The 16419-nt window shown below is 41.4% G+C and overlaps 1 protein-coding gene across 19 annotated transcripts in view; it reads right to left on the reverse strand.

Annotated features, from left to right (window-relative positions):
• Nucleotides 1-1618: 1618 nt before the first annotated feature.
• LOC310703246 (dystonin-like) overlaps nt 1619-16419 on the reverse strand; it is a 303015-nt gene continuing 288214 nt past the window's right edge. For 14 of the 19 annotated variants that reach the window (XM_083495375.1, XM_083495358.1, XM_083495374.1 and 11 more), the window contains 6 exons: nt 10648-10765; nt 7634-7702; nt 6639-6838; nt 6086-6196; nt 3458-3581; nt 1619-2685 (listed from right to left, as the gene is read on the reverse strand). In XM_083495375.1, coding sequence (XP_083351501.1) covers nt 2420-2685; nt 3458-3581; nt 6086-6196; nt 6639-6838; nt 7634-7702; nt 10648-10765 — 888 coding nt within the window. In that variant the 3' untranslated portion in view covers nt 1619-2419. The remainder of the gene's footprint in view (nt 2686-3457; nt 3582-6085; nt 6197-6638; nt 6839-7633; nt 7703-10647; nt 10766-16419) is intronic. The other 5 variants (XM_083495364.1, XM_083495366.1, XM_083495365.1 and 2 more) reach the window with 2 other exon arrangements.

Here is a 16419-nt window from a genome sequence, read left to right on the forward strand (position 1 = left end):
AAAGATTTTGAAAGCACTTTAAAAATAAAAGTGCTATGGGAATGCTTAGCAGCGGGAGTCCATAAGGCTCTGTCATTTCATGAGTGCAAGAGAAATATGTAATGTAATAAAAGAAGAGGGGAAAGTGGGTCAATACTGTGGAGTAAAAGTATCTTTTTAAAACCTGTAATAAAAATAATCAAGAACCGTTTTTCACCCCTTCACAATATAAATCATTTGTGATCCTGTTTGACCTTGTATTCCTTGCAGTGGTTGTTGATCCAGCAAACAAACACATAAGCAAACACATACATTTTTATCTCTGACGTTTCCTCCAAGGAACCCAGGGTGGTGCACATGGTTCTGTGTTCCCCTATTTTATCACCACAAACTGGTAAACTAGGCTGAGAGAAACGGATTGGCCCAAGATCTCCCAATTAGCTTCATGGCTGAGTGGAGAATGGAACCTGGGTCTTCCAGGTCCTAGTCTGACTGCAACACTACACTGACCCATGTAATACAGTAGTACCTTGGTTCCCAAACGCCAAAAACCTGGAAGTGTTCTGGTTTTCATATGTTTTTCGGAAGGCAAACGTCCGATGTGGTTGTCTGCTATTGTTTCCGGGGTGCCTGCACCTATCAGAAGCCGCGCCTTGTTTTTTGAACATTTTGGAAGTCTAATGGACTTCCAGAACGGATTAAGTTTGGTGCTTTTGTTTTTGCTATTTATTTCACATTTTTTGTTTTTGAGGCTTTTTTGGTTGATTCGTTTTTGTGACTCTGTGGAACCCAGTTCTGCTACTGATTGATTGTGTGACTGTGGAGATGGATAAAAGCAACCCCCCCCCCAATCCAAACAATGACTATCATCAGTGCAGGTAAGATTATTTTTTTTATCATCTACAATACTGTATTATTTATTTTATACTACAGTACACTGATTATTGCTTTTATTTTATGGATCAGTGGTCTCGTTAGATAGTAAAATTCATGTTAAATTGCCGTTTTAGGAGTTGTGTTTAAAAGTCTGGAATGGATTAATCTGTTTTGCATTACTTTCTATGGGAAAGCACGCCTTGGTTTTGGAACGCTTTGGTTTTGGTACGGACTAAGTTTGAGAACCAAGGTACCGCTGTATGGGATTGCTCTACTTGGGAGCTACTCCTGCATCACTTGATGTGTGTGAAATGGGAGCTAAATTCTCACAGCTTTTCCCTCAAAACCATGGAAACATCATTTTTTTAAAGACTGGAGATTTATAGTCTCTTGAAGAGATACAATTACCAGAATTCCGTGGAAGAAATGTAGATGTTTTCTAGTGCATTTTTTCTGCTTGCAAACGAAACCATGCTCTGACCTCTTCCTAGTCTTTCTCCACACTGATTCACTCAGTATTATTTTATTCACTGGTCAACAGTATGGAATTCTTGTTGAAGGCATGAATGGTGCATTGTGCCTTATGACGTGCAAAAATTGATATACTGAAGGAATCCAATGATTGCATGAAATGTGATGGAGAAATGGGAAAAAATAAGGGTTGTTCTGAAAGTAATGATCTGAATCTTTCAAATCATGTACGATGTAAAGTTGACACAGAACACACACCTCCATGGGATATAAGGAATACAGTAGCAACAAAGAGAAGGGACAAGCTTTATTTCATAATTTCCCCCCCTTTTTTTCTGCAAGCAAAACTGCTTTGATATAAAATGAGTCCAATGATACAGTGCTATCATCCACTCAAGCAAAAGAAAACCTCACGCTGACGTGAATGCAGATTATACTGGCATTCTGATACAAGTGTAATAATTCTAGATTCCAGATGGTGTCTGGCCTTTAAAGCAATGGCACAGAAAATGCTGCAAAATATTGGAGTACTGTACTGAAGTACTGGCAAGTGCTCTTTAAGTAACTCTCTCTGTGAATTCTCTGTAGGATAATGTTTGATTAACTGCAGTATGAACTGTGTCTTCTGGTTCTTAGTATCCCTGCCACATGCCTCTTCGAGTCCACTGTGTTAGTTCAAAATGCATAATGTTGACTGTTGTCTTTTTCATTTGTATTAAGACAAAGTTATGAGGTATCCTTTACTGTTAATCTAATGATGAAGTGACAGGCCTTGTTGACTTAGGACGCAAAGACAATTGTACATTCAGTAATTGCTTTTAGTGATCTCTCTACACATTACTGCAAACAACTGTTAGTTACATTGGAAAAAAAACTTTCTCCTTTTCACATATGATATGGCATAAACGAAACAAAATTTGACAAAAATCATACACATAAAATAAACAAGACAAATACACAAATAAGGCCATCTGCAAAATTAAAAATCCAACTCTCGTAATATTTCACAATAATTTCTACAGAATATTTTACATCTTAAAAACTTAAATATTTAATGCACAGGAAAAAGGTGGTCTTGACAGAGCCAACCACACTATCTCTTGGAGGACTTGTCTAATTTGCTGGCCGGCGACTTTCTTTGTGGAGTTGGAATTTTGGAAGGTTTTCCAGATGCTGAGCGAGAATTGGGTCGGGGTGTTGGCCTAATTGGGGTATGAACAGTCTCCGATACATCCGAGCACACAGACTGAATTTCTGAAATGTCAAAATCAGATGCGTCACTGCCCCGGCGGCTGCTTGCTCTGCTGCCAGCCTTGCTTCCTGCTCGACTTCCAGGTCTGCTTGGTGTTTTTCTGGTGTCTGTATGAGGAGGAGAAATACACCCATTGCAATTAGAGTGAGAAGGGATAACGAAGGCTGATTCTGTCCTGGCATCATCAAGAGCTTCATGGTGCTCCATTATGGGCAGCCAGAAGTCTACTCAAGCGAGTGCTGCTCTTTCATTACAAACCAGAGGATAAAGCTAACCGTGGCTACTAGTCATGGCAGCTTCTATCTCCGAAGACTAGTGGTTGGGTTTCACTGGTAAGGAGGCTGCTGCTACACTCACATCCTGATTGTGGGCTTCCCAGCCTGATTGGCCATCGTGAAAACATGATGCTGGACTGGATGGACCTTTTGTTACATTCAGCAGGGATGTTCTGGATGCTACCCACTGGGCACATCAAGTATGCCCTGTTTCAATCCTACATGGGTACACCAGAGCCCCTCTGTTATGCGCAGCCGGTGGATACAAGTCAGAGCAATCTACTGTTTTCAATGCCAATATTTCCCCTTTAAAGTGCTTTGCATCACAAGTGGAACTTTTCACTCTAGCTCCTTCTGCTCTGGTATCATGAAACTCACAAGTTAGACATGATATCAATATGCAGTTCCAATTTTACATCCCAGCTTCAGTGAACCAGAATTTCATCAGGACCAAGGCCTTGATTCAAAGCAGGATCTGCCACATTTCAGCCTCCCAAAGAAGCAGATCCCACGCAATGTGTGTACATGCAGTAGTCTACCTTTTACTCTGTGTATTAGGTACTAGCCTCCCAGAGACATTTATTCCAAGCTCTCCAGTGCTCACCTGCAAAATGTGCCCTGACTCTTGTAGCTGCTGTTGAAATGAGGCTGCTGTCTTCTCCAGAATGGAAACCCTTCCCAGACAGATATCCTGGCAATCTAAGTTTACTCCCTTGTATTGGAGTCCCCTGTAGGACACAAGGAGAACTGAATGAAACAAACCCATTATGTTCTGCATCAAACAAGAGCTGATTTTAGGACTCCATCCATATCACCTTCTTCGGAACATGCATGGCAAAGAAAAAGCTATTCCAAAAAGTGATGACATAGGAATATTTAGTTAATGAGTTGGAAAGGGAACCAAATGGTAATAATATCTAGTATGTAAAGCACTTTACCTGTCACTGTATCTCTTCCTTCCCTCCCTCAATGTTTCCCAGTTACCAATTTTTAGTTTATAAGCTTCTTGAGAGCAAGAACCTGGTTTTGCTTACATAACTTGGTAAGGTGCTTTGTACACTGATGACATTGTATAAATGAACATACAAACAAACAAACAAACAAACAAAAAGAATGGCTTTTTATATTTACATGTCAAGATGTAATATACCTGCCAACTTAGGATCACACTTCATGTATCTGATGAAGTCAACTCTAAACTACAAAATCATGAGTTTACTCTATGACAAGATATTTTGCTGTTTTTTCTGCAACAATGTGTAACATGCCTATGCTTCTGAAAAATGCATCAGTGTGTGGCTAGTCTGAAGGATCACTGTGTAGTCATCAAGGCAATATGGAATTAATTCTGACCAGGGAGGACAATTAAATTGCTGTGCTGACACTTCTTTGGTTTGCTAGTAATAGCTAAATGCAAATAGGAAGTTTACACTGAGGCTATGCTATCTGCTGAAGTATGGAGAAAAAGAAAGCATAATATTAGAAACTGTCAGCAATTCATATTCTGTATTGTATTTTAAATCCTGTGGATATTTAGGAGTAATAATTCTATACATGTAATAAATGTATTTTATGGGAAGGATAGCTAAGTAGGTGTTTCGCTACCTAGTAAGCAAAGCCATACAAAAATCTCAGGTTAGTTGTAGGAAAAGCTGGAGGGAAAGTAGCAGAAGTGGTAGCCGCCACAATCAAGAGCAGTAATAACACATTCTTCTCAGCGCTAACCATTGATGTACTGCATACTCTAATATAATTTTGTATTATGTGAGAAGACAGCAGTATTATGTCAGCAGGAGGCAGTCTACTGATTTAATCTTTGGCTCCTTAATCAATAGTAGACTCTTTCAATCTTTTATGTATTTCAGTTCTCAATATTCCCTTGTTCTAAACAAGCAAGGCTATCAACCATTTCCCTATGAGAACTGAGAAATTATAGCTTGGGTTGTTTCCCCAGGGTTGGCACTTAAAGATACTTCAGATCCTAAATATTTTGGTGGCTGCCACCTACCCAGTGTTCCACAATCACCAGATAATTAATCTTAATGCACTTTTGTACCATGAGGGTACGAAGTAAGGCATTCTTGGCGGCTCCTTGAGATATATGGAACTTCTTTCTTTTGGAGGACTGAGCCAGACGCACTGTAAGATATTTTTATTTTCACTCGTTTTTAATGGTCAGGGTAAAGCAGATATGGGATAGTTGCAATGCAATCTCACAAATTTACAGTGGTGCCCCGCAAGACGAATGCCTCGCAAGACGAAAAACTCGCTAGACGAAAGGGTTTTGCGGTTTTTGAGCTGCTTCGCAAGACGAATTTTCCTATGGGCTTGCTTCGCAAGACGAAAACGTCTTGCGTTTTTTGCAAGTTTGTTTCCTTTTTCTTAACACCGTTAATACAGTTGCGACTTGACTTCGAGGAGCAACTCATAGAACGTGGTGTGGTAGCCTTTTTTGAGGTTTTTGGCGATTTTTGAAGCTTTTCCAAAACTTTTCCGACACCGTGCTTCGCAAGACGAAAAATTCGCTAGATGAAAAAACTCGCGGAACGAATTAATTTCGTCTTGCGAGGCACCACTGTATCTAGGTTTCCTAAGCATAGTATTTATAATTTCTATTTTAATGCCATTTCTTGCTCTGAGCTGTTGGGATGGGATGGGATGGGCTAGAAACTAAACTCAGGCCCTAGTTCAGACGGAATAGAAAGTGTTTTAGTTTATTGATTTTGGTGTGCTTAGCTCTGAGAGGCCTAAGTAATAAATGGGGTCAAACAGAGCCAGAACACCAATGACATACTATTAGGTAAAATAATATTGGACTGACTTACTGTTAGTGGAGGAATCTGAAACTTCTTGCATTTCACATAACTTTTCATTAGGCAGAATGGTACTGCACCAGGATCTCATATTTATCTAACTGCTTATCTAGAGCAAACTAGATGATTTCAGTTATAAATATCTTAGACTCCACATGTACAGAGCTGATTCCTAGTTTGACCATGGTTATATAGAATTTAAAACATGCTCATCAAGACCCAAACAAACTCAAATGACTGATCAATTTATAGATTTAAAAAGAGAGAAAGTAAAATTGATGGATAGAAGATTGAAAACAAACAGAGTGCATTAATATGTAAGGAAGGTACAGCACAGCTGGGCAAGGAACTGTAGTGAATGTTAGCTAACAGGATAGTTTTAGTGAATGTTAGACTAGAATATCCATCCATTACTGTACCTCTGTGGATGACACTTGATATTCAGAGCACTCTGGAGGTTTACAAGGAGATGATGTTTTGCTGTTTATCAACCATGGTTTACCATAGTTGCGTGTTAAATGATGGGGTGTCTGTATGGAACAATGGCAAATCACAAGGGTGAAGAACAGGCGATGGAAAACAATGTCATGGAGAGGAATATTCAGATTATGAATACTGAATCTCACAGTAAAAGTCAAAAACAAAATGACACCAAAACAAAGCAGGAACAGTTGACAAGCATTCTATACAAAAGAGAATGTATGTGTGCTTTTTAAAATGCAATGGTGGGTTAATGGTTTTTTCATTTTCACTCCCACTTTTCTAATTAGCTTACATGTTTTTTCCCAGGCTTGCACGACCGCTGCGATTGTAAGGGAGGAAACGATAAAAAACTTTTGTTAGCTTTCTTTGAAAAATAAAATAACCAATATCTCCCCTATTTGTTTTAGGGTAGCATTATTGCGAACTGTAGCAAGCTTGGCCTGATTTTATTAACTGCATTAAATTTCAGCTGCACCACTCCAGTCATACCTTGGGTGTGCTGGCCGCAAGAGCTGATGTTGGAGCTCCTTGAGCAGGTGGATTTGACACAGACATGGATCTGTTGGGTGAAGCACCCCTTGAAGAAGGTCGTGATCTGCGTCCCCTTTGTCGGAAGGCAGCCATGCTTTGGCTAGCTCCGTCTGCCAAAATGAATTTCTCACGTAGCTCCATGTTCGTCCTCCCTTTAGCTAGAGGATGCGAAAGAGAGAAATCGAAAAGTCTGATTATTTCCCCAGCTGCCTGTCCATATCGCTGGCTTTGCTAGAGCTAAACAAACAGGCCAAACAATTCAAACACATTAGTGAGTAATGCATTTGTTTGAGACAAAAAAGTTCATTTGCAGAATATGCGCATCTAACATTTTATGCTAGCAAAAGATGAACTGCGCATCTAACATTTTATGCTAGCAGAGATGAACTGCTGTCAACATAAATCAGCATGATAATGGAATGGCTCAACATGCTATTTGGTTACCAATGCACAGACTCAACCTGAAGACCCATTTGACTAATGCTACCACTGTTTGGATGATTCAGAAACAGATGCTGGCTATGATGAGTAAACATGGAGAGAAAAGCATAAAACCATATTAGTTCTAAGCTATATAGTAATGCAGTTGGGCAACATGCAATGACAAACAGAAACTCCCAAACTGTAAAGAAGTGATGGGATGCTGGGCACAGACAAACGCAGGTATAGAGGCAAAGGTGAGAACTTCCCACAAGGTTCAGATGCGTAAACAGGTTAGCATTTGGTTTTCTCTGTCTTAATGGCAATTGCTTTTGAAACACTCTTTTCGAGCGTGTCAAAGGAAATTTAGAAGCAAGCTCTCAAGCACCAGCCAGTGCAATAAGTGTTAAGGCTAAAAAATGTGAAACGTGAAGCGTTGTGTTAAATATATATTTGTATATATCAAAGCAGAGTGGGTAGGAAATGGAAAAGAACATTAAGAACAGGAGAGACAAAGAGAGGGGTTTGCCAACCTATAGTAGGCTGAGTGGTAATTGAAGAGTTTGATTCCGAACGTAACATTTTACTCCCATGATGATGAACTAGAAAAAATGACACAGGATATGGGTCATATTAAAAGAAAATTGTTAGCAGGAGAAGAAATCAATTACAGCAGTTGCATATGCAAGAAGATTCAAAGCTGCAGGCCAAGGACAGATCTTAAGTGATTAAAAGTTCTCGCTAAGTGTAGGAACATGGAGCAAGGTCATGGAGTTTTCTTCAGCAAAAGAAACCACTCTTGGTGTAAGCTCAGCTGCAGACAGTCCCAATGTCATCATGTAGGTAAAAAAAGAAAGCAAGTGGTTTCTTTGCCATCTTCAAAAAGGGATGTTCTATCTTCATACTTCTTAAGGTTGCATGAAAGGAGGACACAACATACCACACAGTGCTTTAATAGAATGAAACCTAGTCACCATTAAGACACCCAACAGGTTTGCATATGATTTACAGTTTCCACATAAGAGCTAGTGTTTCCATGGCAGATTTGATGAAGAATGTAATCTTACGTTCCATCCTTTTGAGACAGGTTTATCTCTGAAATTATGTTGCCCTTTGAAAGGGATTTTGTGGGTAAAGCACCCCACAAATGGAAAACAAACAACAACAAAAATTCAGATTCAGTAATACTGAAAATCACAAATGAACTTTCCTTGCTGAAAATCTGTTTCAGAAAAAAAAATAATCTCTCCATATTGACGCAATTTACACATAACGCTAAACCATGGTTTATGTTAGTGATGAGCTGTAGTGAGCTCTGGACTTCTCCCCTGCCTTGTCCTCCTTTGGTGTGGCCGTGAGAAAGGATAAGAAGCTTCTGCTTCCACTTTAAGTAACTACAGTTTTGCATGGTGTCCAAACCTAGATGTCCAAATTAACTTTAACTATGGTTTATTGAAACAAGTCATCTTCTTAAACTATGGTCTGAAGTTGGCTTGTTTAAATAAGTGGTTAAGATTAAACACATTTTGTCCAGATCCAGATGATAAAAAGCTGTGGTTAATTTAAAACAGAAGTTAATGCTTCCTTGTAGTTTGTGCTGGAGGAGGAATGGAAAGGCATAAACTACAGTAGCAGCCATCACATTAAATATAATAGTTTTTGGAAATTCAGAGATCTTCCATATTTGTATACACTGGTGTTGAAGAACCTAATTCCTGTAATGGGAAGCTTGGTGATAATCAGCTGGAGATACCAACTGTTGTTGTTTTTTAAAAGCAGCAACAATAAATATGTCAAATCAAGTACTGTTCACCTGACTTAGGTGGAACATGGGTGGATTGTAGGCATCTCACAATGTAGGAATAATATAGCACATCTAATATGTTTTTATAGGAGTCAATTATATTCAGTCAGAATGCTACATTCCACTTTCGTCCTGTTAAGATTCTTCAGAGTAGAGTATGAGATGGGATGATGGAATCAGGTGGATTATCAATGCAGGCTGTGTAACGATCTCATTTATTCCTGTACAGCAGGAATGTAAAATGTGACTCAAGCATAACGTAATTAAAACAGAATTGAAGCAAGTTTTCCACCAGAGGCACAGTTCCCTCTTTTTCTCAACACTACAGGTAACATCCAGTCATATGATCGTTTACTAAACAGCAGGAATTTTAAGTTGTAGTTTCAATTGTATCTGATAAAATGGTGGCTGGATAAGTAAGCATTAGCCTGATTAAGGAAAAAGAAATATATATCCCTAAGAAGCATGTATACCACTACAATGTTTACTTTTCAGTCTGAACTTGCAGCATTACGTATAGAATTCACAGTTTTAACTACAGAGAAAAATAATCTAATATATGCCCAATAATGTTTTCTGTAGCTACTTTTCATTTTTGAGAAACAGAACACTACGTTCACCACCCCATTTTAACATTCCTTTGTACATTCACAACATAAAACTGGGTGATGCCCTTTATATTATTCCCTCTGGGATTAGCAAGTAGTCGCTACTTTACTTACCATTTCCACTGAACTTCTGGAATTTTGCCCCCCAAAGTGATTGCTTCACTTCACCTCTTGGTGAGCCTAAAACCCAACCAATCCCATGCCTACTGCATTCTATCAACACACACAGCAGGCAGACCTAGGACCCAGAAATGATTTCAACTAAACCCAGGCTACCTTCTTCTGTGAATCAGGTTTTAGGCTTATAAGGCTGTTAAGATGCCACAGTGAAATCTGCTTACAAATCTGGGCGCAATTGCTTAGAATCCTTGGAAGATCTAGGCCACAAACCAGTGAGCCATCAGCTGTTCACCATGAGCCAGGCTACATGTTACACTCACCATAAGAGTGGTCCCACCACACTTTCTGCTCTTCCCCCCTCCCAACTCTGAGGAAAAATTAGCTAACAAGAGAGAAAAGGGGAGATAACCAATGGACAGGGAAGGGAAGCCAGCACTTCCTCCTTTCCTGTATGTGTGGTTTCTGTGTTCCTGACAGCTTCTCATTCTGTTGGTGTGTGAGAGCCAAAGAAATTCCTTGCATGTCAAGCTCTCACATGGTGAATGCAATGCATAGCCAGAGTATACAGCAGAGCTTTCCAAACTTTTCATGTTGGTGACACACTTTTTAAACATGCATCATTTCGGGACAGTAATTCAGTTTTGCATCATTTCATGACACAGTAATTCAGTTTTACTAGCAAACCAGAGATTAAACTAACCCCTTTCCAGCTCTGGGAGGGGCATGGGGAGCGTTTGTGTGACACACATAAGCACTGCAGCCAACACATTAACGTGTCGCGACACAGAGTTTGGAAAGCTCTGGTCTACAGTATCTTCAGTAGGTAGTCCTTAAAAATAGCAAGATGTATATAAGTAGGGCATCGTAAGTGAATCAGTGTTTAACTAAACCAGGGATTTATACAGTTTACATTTCATCCTTCTAACCTCTACTACCTTAGTTAATCCATGACAGCAGTTGTATATACACTATTAATGGGTTTAATAGTCATATGTAAAGAAGTCTTCCTACATACCTCTGCAAGGATCATTTTTCACTAAGAACTCATCAAGTGCCATCCATCCGCCTCCAACTCGAACCATAACAGTGCTCCGCAGAATGCGGACAAGACGGAGTTGCTGGGAGTCACCAAACTGTGCAGGAAGACAGGAAATCAAGCTCAAGGTTTCCTACAAGTTCTAAACAGCACGGTGCGCTCCAAGCCAAGAGGGTTAAAATTAGCCACGCACAATAAGCTCCTAAATCATTAGTAGAAAAATCACCAAAGAGTTTTGCATTATGCATATGGTAAAGGTTGTTTTCAAGTTGAATGCAACTGCATTAACCCAAAAGGTAGCAATGAGATTGGTGGGGGAGGGGAGGGAGGCAGAGCACAAGGGTATAATGCGGCTAGGTTTGATTGCCCCCCCCCCCTTGATTCTTGAGAGCCACATGGATGTTTCTCAGATCTTTTCAAAGGAGAAAAATTAGTCATGTAATACATGAAGCTACTTGGAATTGTACTGTCAATACTAAAACCTTCACTGATCTCTCCTTGAAAAAATGATAAGAATATTCCCACCGAAATATGGATTAGAACTCATTATGAGGACACAGTGCACATATTACAGTGATGACCGCTGAATAAGTCAGAAAAACAGACGTTTATTGTTATTTCATAATTTCTTTTTCACCCTCTTGCCTTCTGGAAAGCTGCCCCTTAGAATAGCCACTAAGGGCATTTCTAGGCAAGTGTTGTATCATGTAACAAATAGAATTTTTGTGAGGGTTCCAGTTATCTTTCTTCAGGGATGCCCTTCTTCCAAGGGTGCTATTTTTTTTAGCATTTTGTGACCATTCTCCCACACATTATGTGTATTTCTATAGCCAGTGTGAGAAGTAAGAATAAGCTGGATTAGGGCAATGGCCCATCTAGGCCGTCCTGTTCTTACATAGCCATCATGGCTAGCAGCCTTAAATAGCCCTCTCCTCCATGAATTTGTCCAATCCTCTTTTAAATCCATCTAGGTTGGTAAACTATCGCTGCCTCCTGTGGGAGTAAGTTCCACAGTTTATGAGCTGCATGAAGAAGTAACTTTCTTTTATCAGCCCTGAATCTTCCAACATTCAGCCTCATTGGATTGCCAAGGGTTTGAGTGTCATAAATTAGGTAGCTATTGACCCATTAGTGGCATGTCTCCACTTTTCTAGTAAATGTTTTTACTGTCTATTTTATTCTTTTAAGTTTCATTTTTCTTACTTCGTTAGATGCTGGCTGGACTCCATTATACTACCCCAACACGCAGCATTTTAAAGTAAACCAAATAACTGGCCAGCACCAGCAAGACTATCCTCTGAACTCAAAGTAATAATGCTGCAATTCTGTGAATACTTTATATTTGTAAAAAAAACAAAACCTTTAAAAAAAACAACAACTTGAAGGCTGCAGACTCCCCCTCCCCAATGCTAGAGCTCACATCTCCTTCCAGAAGGATAGTCTTCCCAATTTTAATGAGGTGGTAATTTTCAGTTGCAAATACACAGCTTCACTAGCACAAGTATCAGTTTAGAGTTGGGAGGGGGGGAACCAAACAAAAAACCCCTCGCATGGTGGGGGCAGGAGCTGGCATCCTCCAAGGGTCTAAGGCAGTGGTGAAGAACCTTTTAGACACTGAGTGCCCAAACTGCAACCCAAAACCCACTTATTTATCACAAAGTGGGATAATAATGATTGTCTGCATGCACACATACAAATAAGTATAAATAAACCCAGCCAGATGGATGGGGTATTATTATTATTATTATTATTTGCTCTTTTTTGTTACTGGCAACCCAGCAGCCGCAGCACTTATGTGTGTTGTGAAGCAGGCCGTTAGGCAGAGCGCTCTCAGGATACTTTCCCTGCATGTGGGTGTGTGGGTGTGTATAGATGTCTGTCTGTTTCTCTCTCTCTCTGTGGCCCCTTTGGCGCTTCTCTCCTGAGCATCGGAGAACAAGAGAGAAGCAGAGAGGGAACAGAGAGACAGACAGAGGACTCAGCGTGGGACTCGGGGAAACCCGCAGCTGGCAAGCGACTGACCCATTCACCAGGGAAGCTGGAGTCGCTATGTTGGGTTGGGGCTTGGGTGGGCAGGAAGGAGAACTGAGGCTCATTGGCTTTGCAGCGTGCAGGCAGCAAGGTCTCCTGTTGTGAGGTGTCTTCAAGGAGCAGCTCGCCTCCACCCCTTCACTTCTCCCAGCCCCTCTTCATGACATTCACTCCTTCTGCACCTTGCCCACCCTCTCACTGGCTCTCCCTCTTCCCCACCTGGTCTGCGCTCTCCAGAACAGGAGAAAGAGCAACCTCCTTCTGAATTCAAAAAAAGGAGGAGGGAAAAGCAGGGAAATCAGGCTTATGCAAAAGCCAGGCAGAAGCATCCCGATGTGGCACGTTGCAAAGCTGCCCCCTCTTCCGTGTGTTTTGCTTTGCACAAGGGTGGACCAGCGTAGCGCTCCCCTCCCTGGCATGGGAGGGCAGGCTCCTTCTCCACCCCCACCCCGCTCTGCATCTTGGATCTTGAAAACAGCAGCACAGCCCGAGCCTGCTGTTTGTCCTCAAGGGTAAGAGACAGACCCTTCTGTTAATTGATGGCTAGCTGAGCTGCCGCTCCCCGCCAAAATAAAAAATAAAAATCCAAACCTGCTTCGGATCCAAACCCACACCATCACAACCCACTGTCTCCATGCTTCCTTACCCAGCGTCCTGTCTGAAATTGCAGCATGGGGGGGGGAGCTGGCTGGCTAGCACACAACTCTCCCCCATGCTACTGTGGGCAGCGTGCACTCAGGGAGCGTTTCCTGCCCACATTTGCGGGGGGGGGGGGCTGCACATCCGCCAACCAACTGGTTGGCGTCATGCAACTCCCCTGATGCTGCTGAGGGCGGCATGCACCTTAGGGAGCATTTCCCACCCGCATTGGCATGGGGGGAGCGGCTGTCCCTTTGCCAACCCCCAGTAACAGCCCTGCATGCCATCTTGCGCGTGTGCCATCAGAGAGGGTTCTGAGTGCCCACTCTGGCACGCATGCCATAGGTTCGCCACCACTGGTCTAAGGAGAACAAGTGTGCAAAATTGTACTTCTGCTGTACTTTGTCAAAAGCAAAGTTTTAGGAAGTACATAAATGCTGGTCCTTCAATTTAGTGATTTGGAAATGCTGCAAAATCCCTTAGGCCTCTTATAGCCTGTCCACATGTTCTTATGCAAGTAGTTTGAAAGCATAGCTCCGCTCTTTGAATGTACCATGCATTCCAGACATACTTCCTTTTAACACATATTTCCTCTCTCCATATTAGTTTTATAACTGGTTTTGGTTTTAAAGCATTAATGTGCCAGTTATGCAGAAATCACCTGAAAAGGAATGCTCAAACAACATTCTTTCCAAATGTTCACCGCACACACCACACACCAAGAAAAACAACCGATTCCCCTCCCAAATATCCTGGAGCCTTAGCAAAATTTGTTGGTGATCGAAAGGACTCATTACACTCTGTTGCTTCGTATATTAGTACACATGGTGAAAATCTCTGCACCATTATAGCATAATTTTCAGGCTCATTCAAGTGGCTTAAAGCCTACTTCTCCCAATCCATGAATGTAAACACATGTTTGCATTTGGGGCAACACGTTTAGCCTTAATCTGAGATATGAATGAGCCTTCTGGCAGTGCGCACAGACTCTTTCCTCTTTAACATACTGCAATAAGCCAATAAGTCTTCAATTAACCATAATTTCCTGTTATGTCCAAAATGGGAAACTATGGTTAACAATGTTCAGAACAACCCAGGATCTTAAACCATGGTCTGAAGCTGGTTTAAGATCCTAGCTTGTTCTGAACATTGCAGCCATAGCTTCCCAGTTCAGATGTAGTGGGAAAGTACAGTATGTTTAATTGAAGGCTTATTGCAGCATGCAGAGAAGAGAGGAGGGAAGAGCAATGCAAGGACAGAGTGTGTGGGCAACAAGGCTCATGCATACTTTGGTTCAAGATGCTGATATAGAATGATCTGAGCCAGGCCGATAGGGAACTAAAATATAGTATAAGGATGGCCACCTGAGTTTCTCCTTCACTCTTTATATGCACATTTCAAATCTCCTTTCCATGACATTAGTGTCAAATCACTAATACATAAAGTGTCTCCAATAATTCCAGTGGAAGCCTTACACTACCATTGCAAAACGCTATGAATCATAGCTAATGTTGTCAGACTGTAACTGAGAGACCTGGCTCAGGTGGCAGTAAGGTTTCCATCAGCAGAATGAGGAGAAAAGCAGGTTTGGGATATTTCCCCCTTCCCCACTGCAGACCCCCCACAGTCTCACTAAATCCGCCATGGAGGGTCCAACCCTGTGTAGCAGATTTAAAGGAGGGTTAGCTGCAGGGGGAAGGGGGAAATATCCCAAACCTGCTTCTCTCCTCATTTACATTCCCCACTGTAATAGGAATGTGTTCTGCTCTTTTCTTTTCCTGCCATTGTGATTCACCCCAAACTGCTGCACAGCACACCTGCAGGTCTGACCATTACAGCAAGTGGAGGAAGGGAAGGACAACAGGACCAGGGGAAAAAGGGCGGGACAAGCCATGGCTGCCTCACTTCTAACTGTACTGTGCAATCTGAAAAGTGCACTAGCAGACTGCAGGGTTACAACCTTTAAATCCCAACCAATGCAAAAGACCTCACTCTTCCATATTATCAGTCCAACTCATCCAAATCTCTTGTCCACCTCCAACTGATCCTCCATTACAGGTAGGATCTCAGAGCCACCCTGTTCCCTGGGAGCAAAAAATAGTCCCGAGGCATTCAGCGCTTCTTAGCTCGGATTACTGTGATATGTAAGACCAGATTCTTCATGTGGGTACCTATGGGGAGTTCTTCCCAAAGATCACACTAGAATAAAATGCCAGATTTCATCCTTGGAAAGAAGCTATGGTAATCACTACTTGTTTTACAGCCAAACCATGTAACTGAGTTTAATTTTTCATGTACCTTACTGAGACACAGCTTAAGCAAAGGGAGAAAGGCATGTTACTTTTGGGAACCAAACAAGAAGAAAGCATATAAAGTTAATAAATCAAAAATACCCAAAGTAATTAGTGGCTGAAGATTTTCTTTCTTTCTTTTTTTCCTCACAAGATTTTATGCTGCATCAACTGTATTTTCTGATGGTCCTTTTTTTGTGGGGGGGATGTGCTCCACTGTATATGGCAGCTCCTGACTAAGTCTGGGGAGATTTCCCTTTGAGCCAATAAAACCTGGGAGATTGTTTTGGGAAACCCCTTCTGTCATCATTCTGATATTTTGGGGCGCTTACCATTCCCCCCCTTTCTTCTTTCTCCGAGCCCATTTAGGTAATTAACTTCTACTACTGTTGTGCCAAATGATCCCTAATCTCAGGTGTCACTCTGCTGTGGTCAGGAGTAAGCAACCTGCCCCAGTCCCCCAACTCCCATTTGGAAGTGGAACATTTCTCTCCCCATTTTCCAGACTGCACAATGCTTCAACATTGCCACTTGCAGCTCCAGTGCTTCCTGTCTCATTCATTTAATGGTGCTGGGGCAAAGCCACACTCACCCTCCTGAAGGAAGCAAGAGAACAAACCCCCTTCACTTTATCTTCTAGGAAATCAAGAACATCGTATCATGAAAAAGGGAGTGGCTTTAGAATTGGGAGCAAAGTGGGCTAAACAAAGGCAAAAGTTAAGATTATATAATGTATTAGCATGGATGGCATGAGAAGGAAAATTTAGCTTATTGTACTCATGTCAGAGTA

Source organism: Podarcis liolepis (genome assembly GCF_965112155.1).
Source record: "Podarcis liolepis genome assembly, chromosome: 3".
NCBI classification, from domain to species: Eukaryota; Metazoa; Chordata; class Lepidosauria; order Squamata; family Lacertidae; genus Podarcis; species Podarcis liolepis.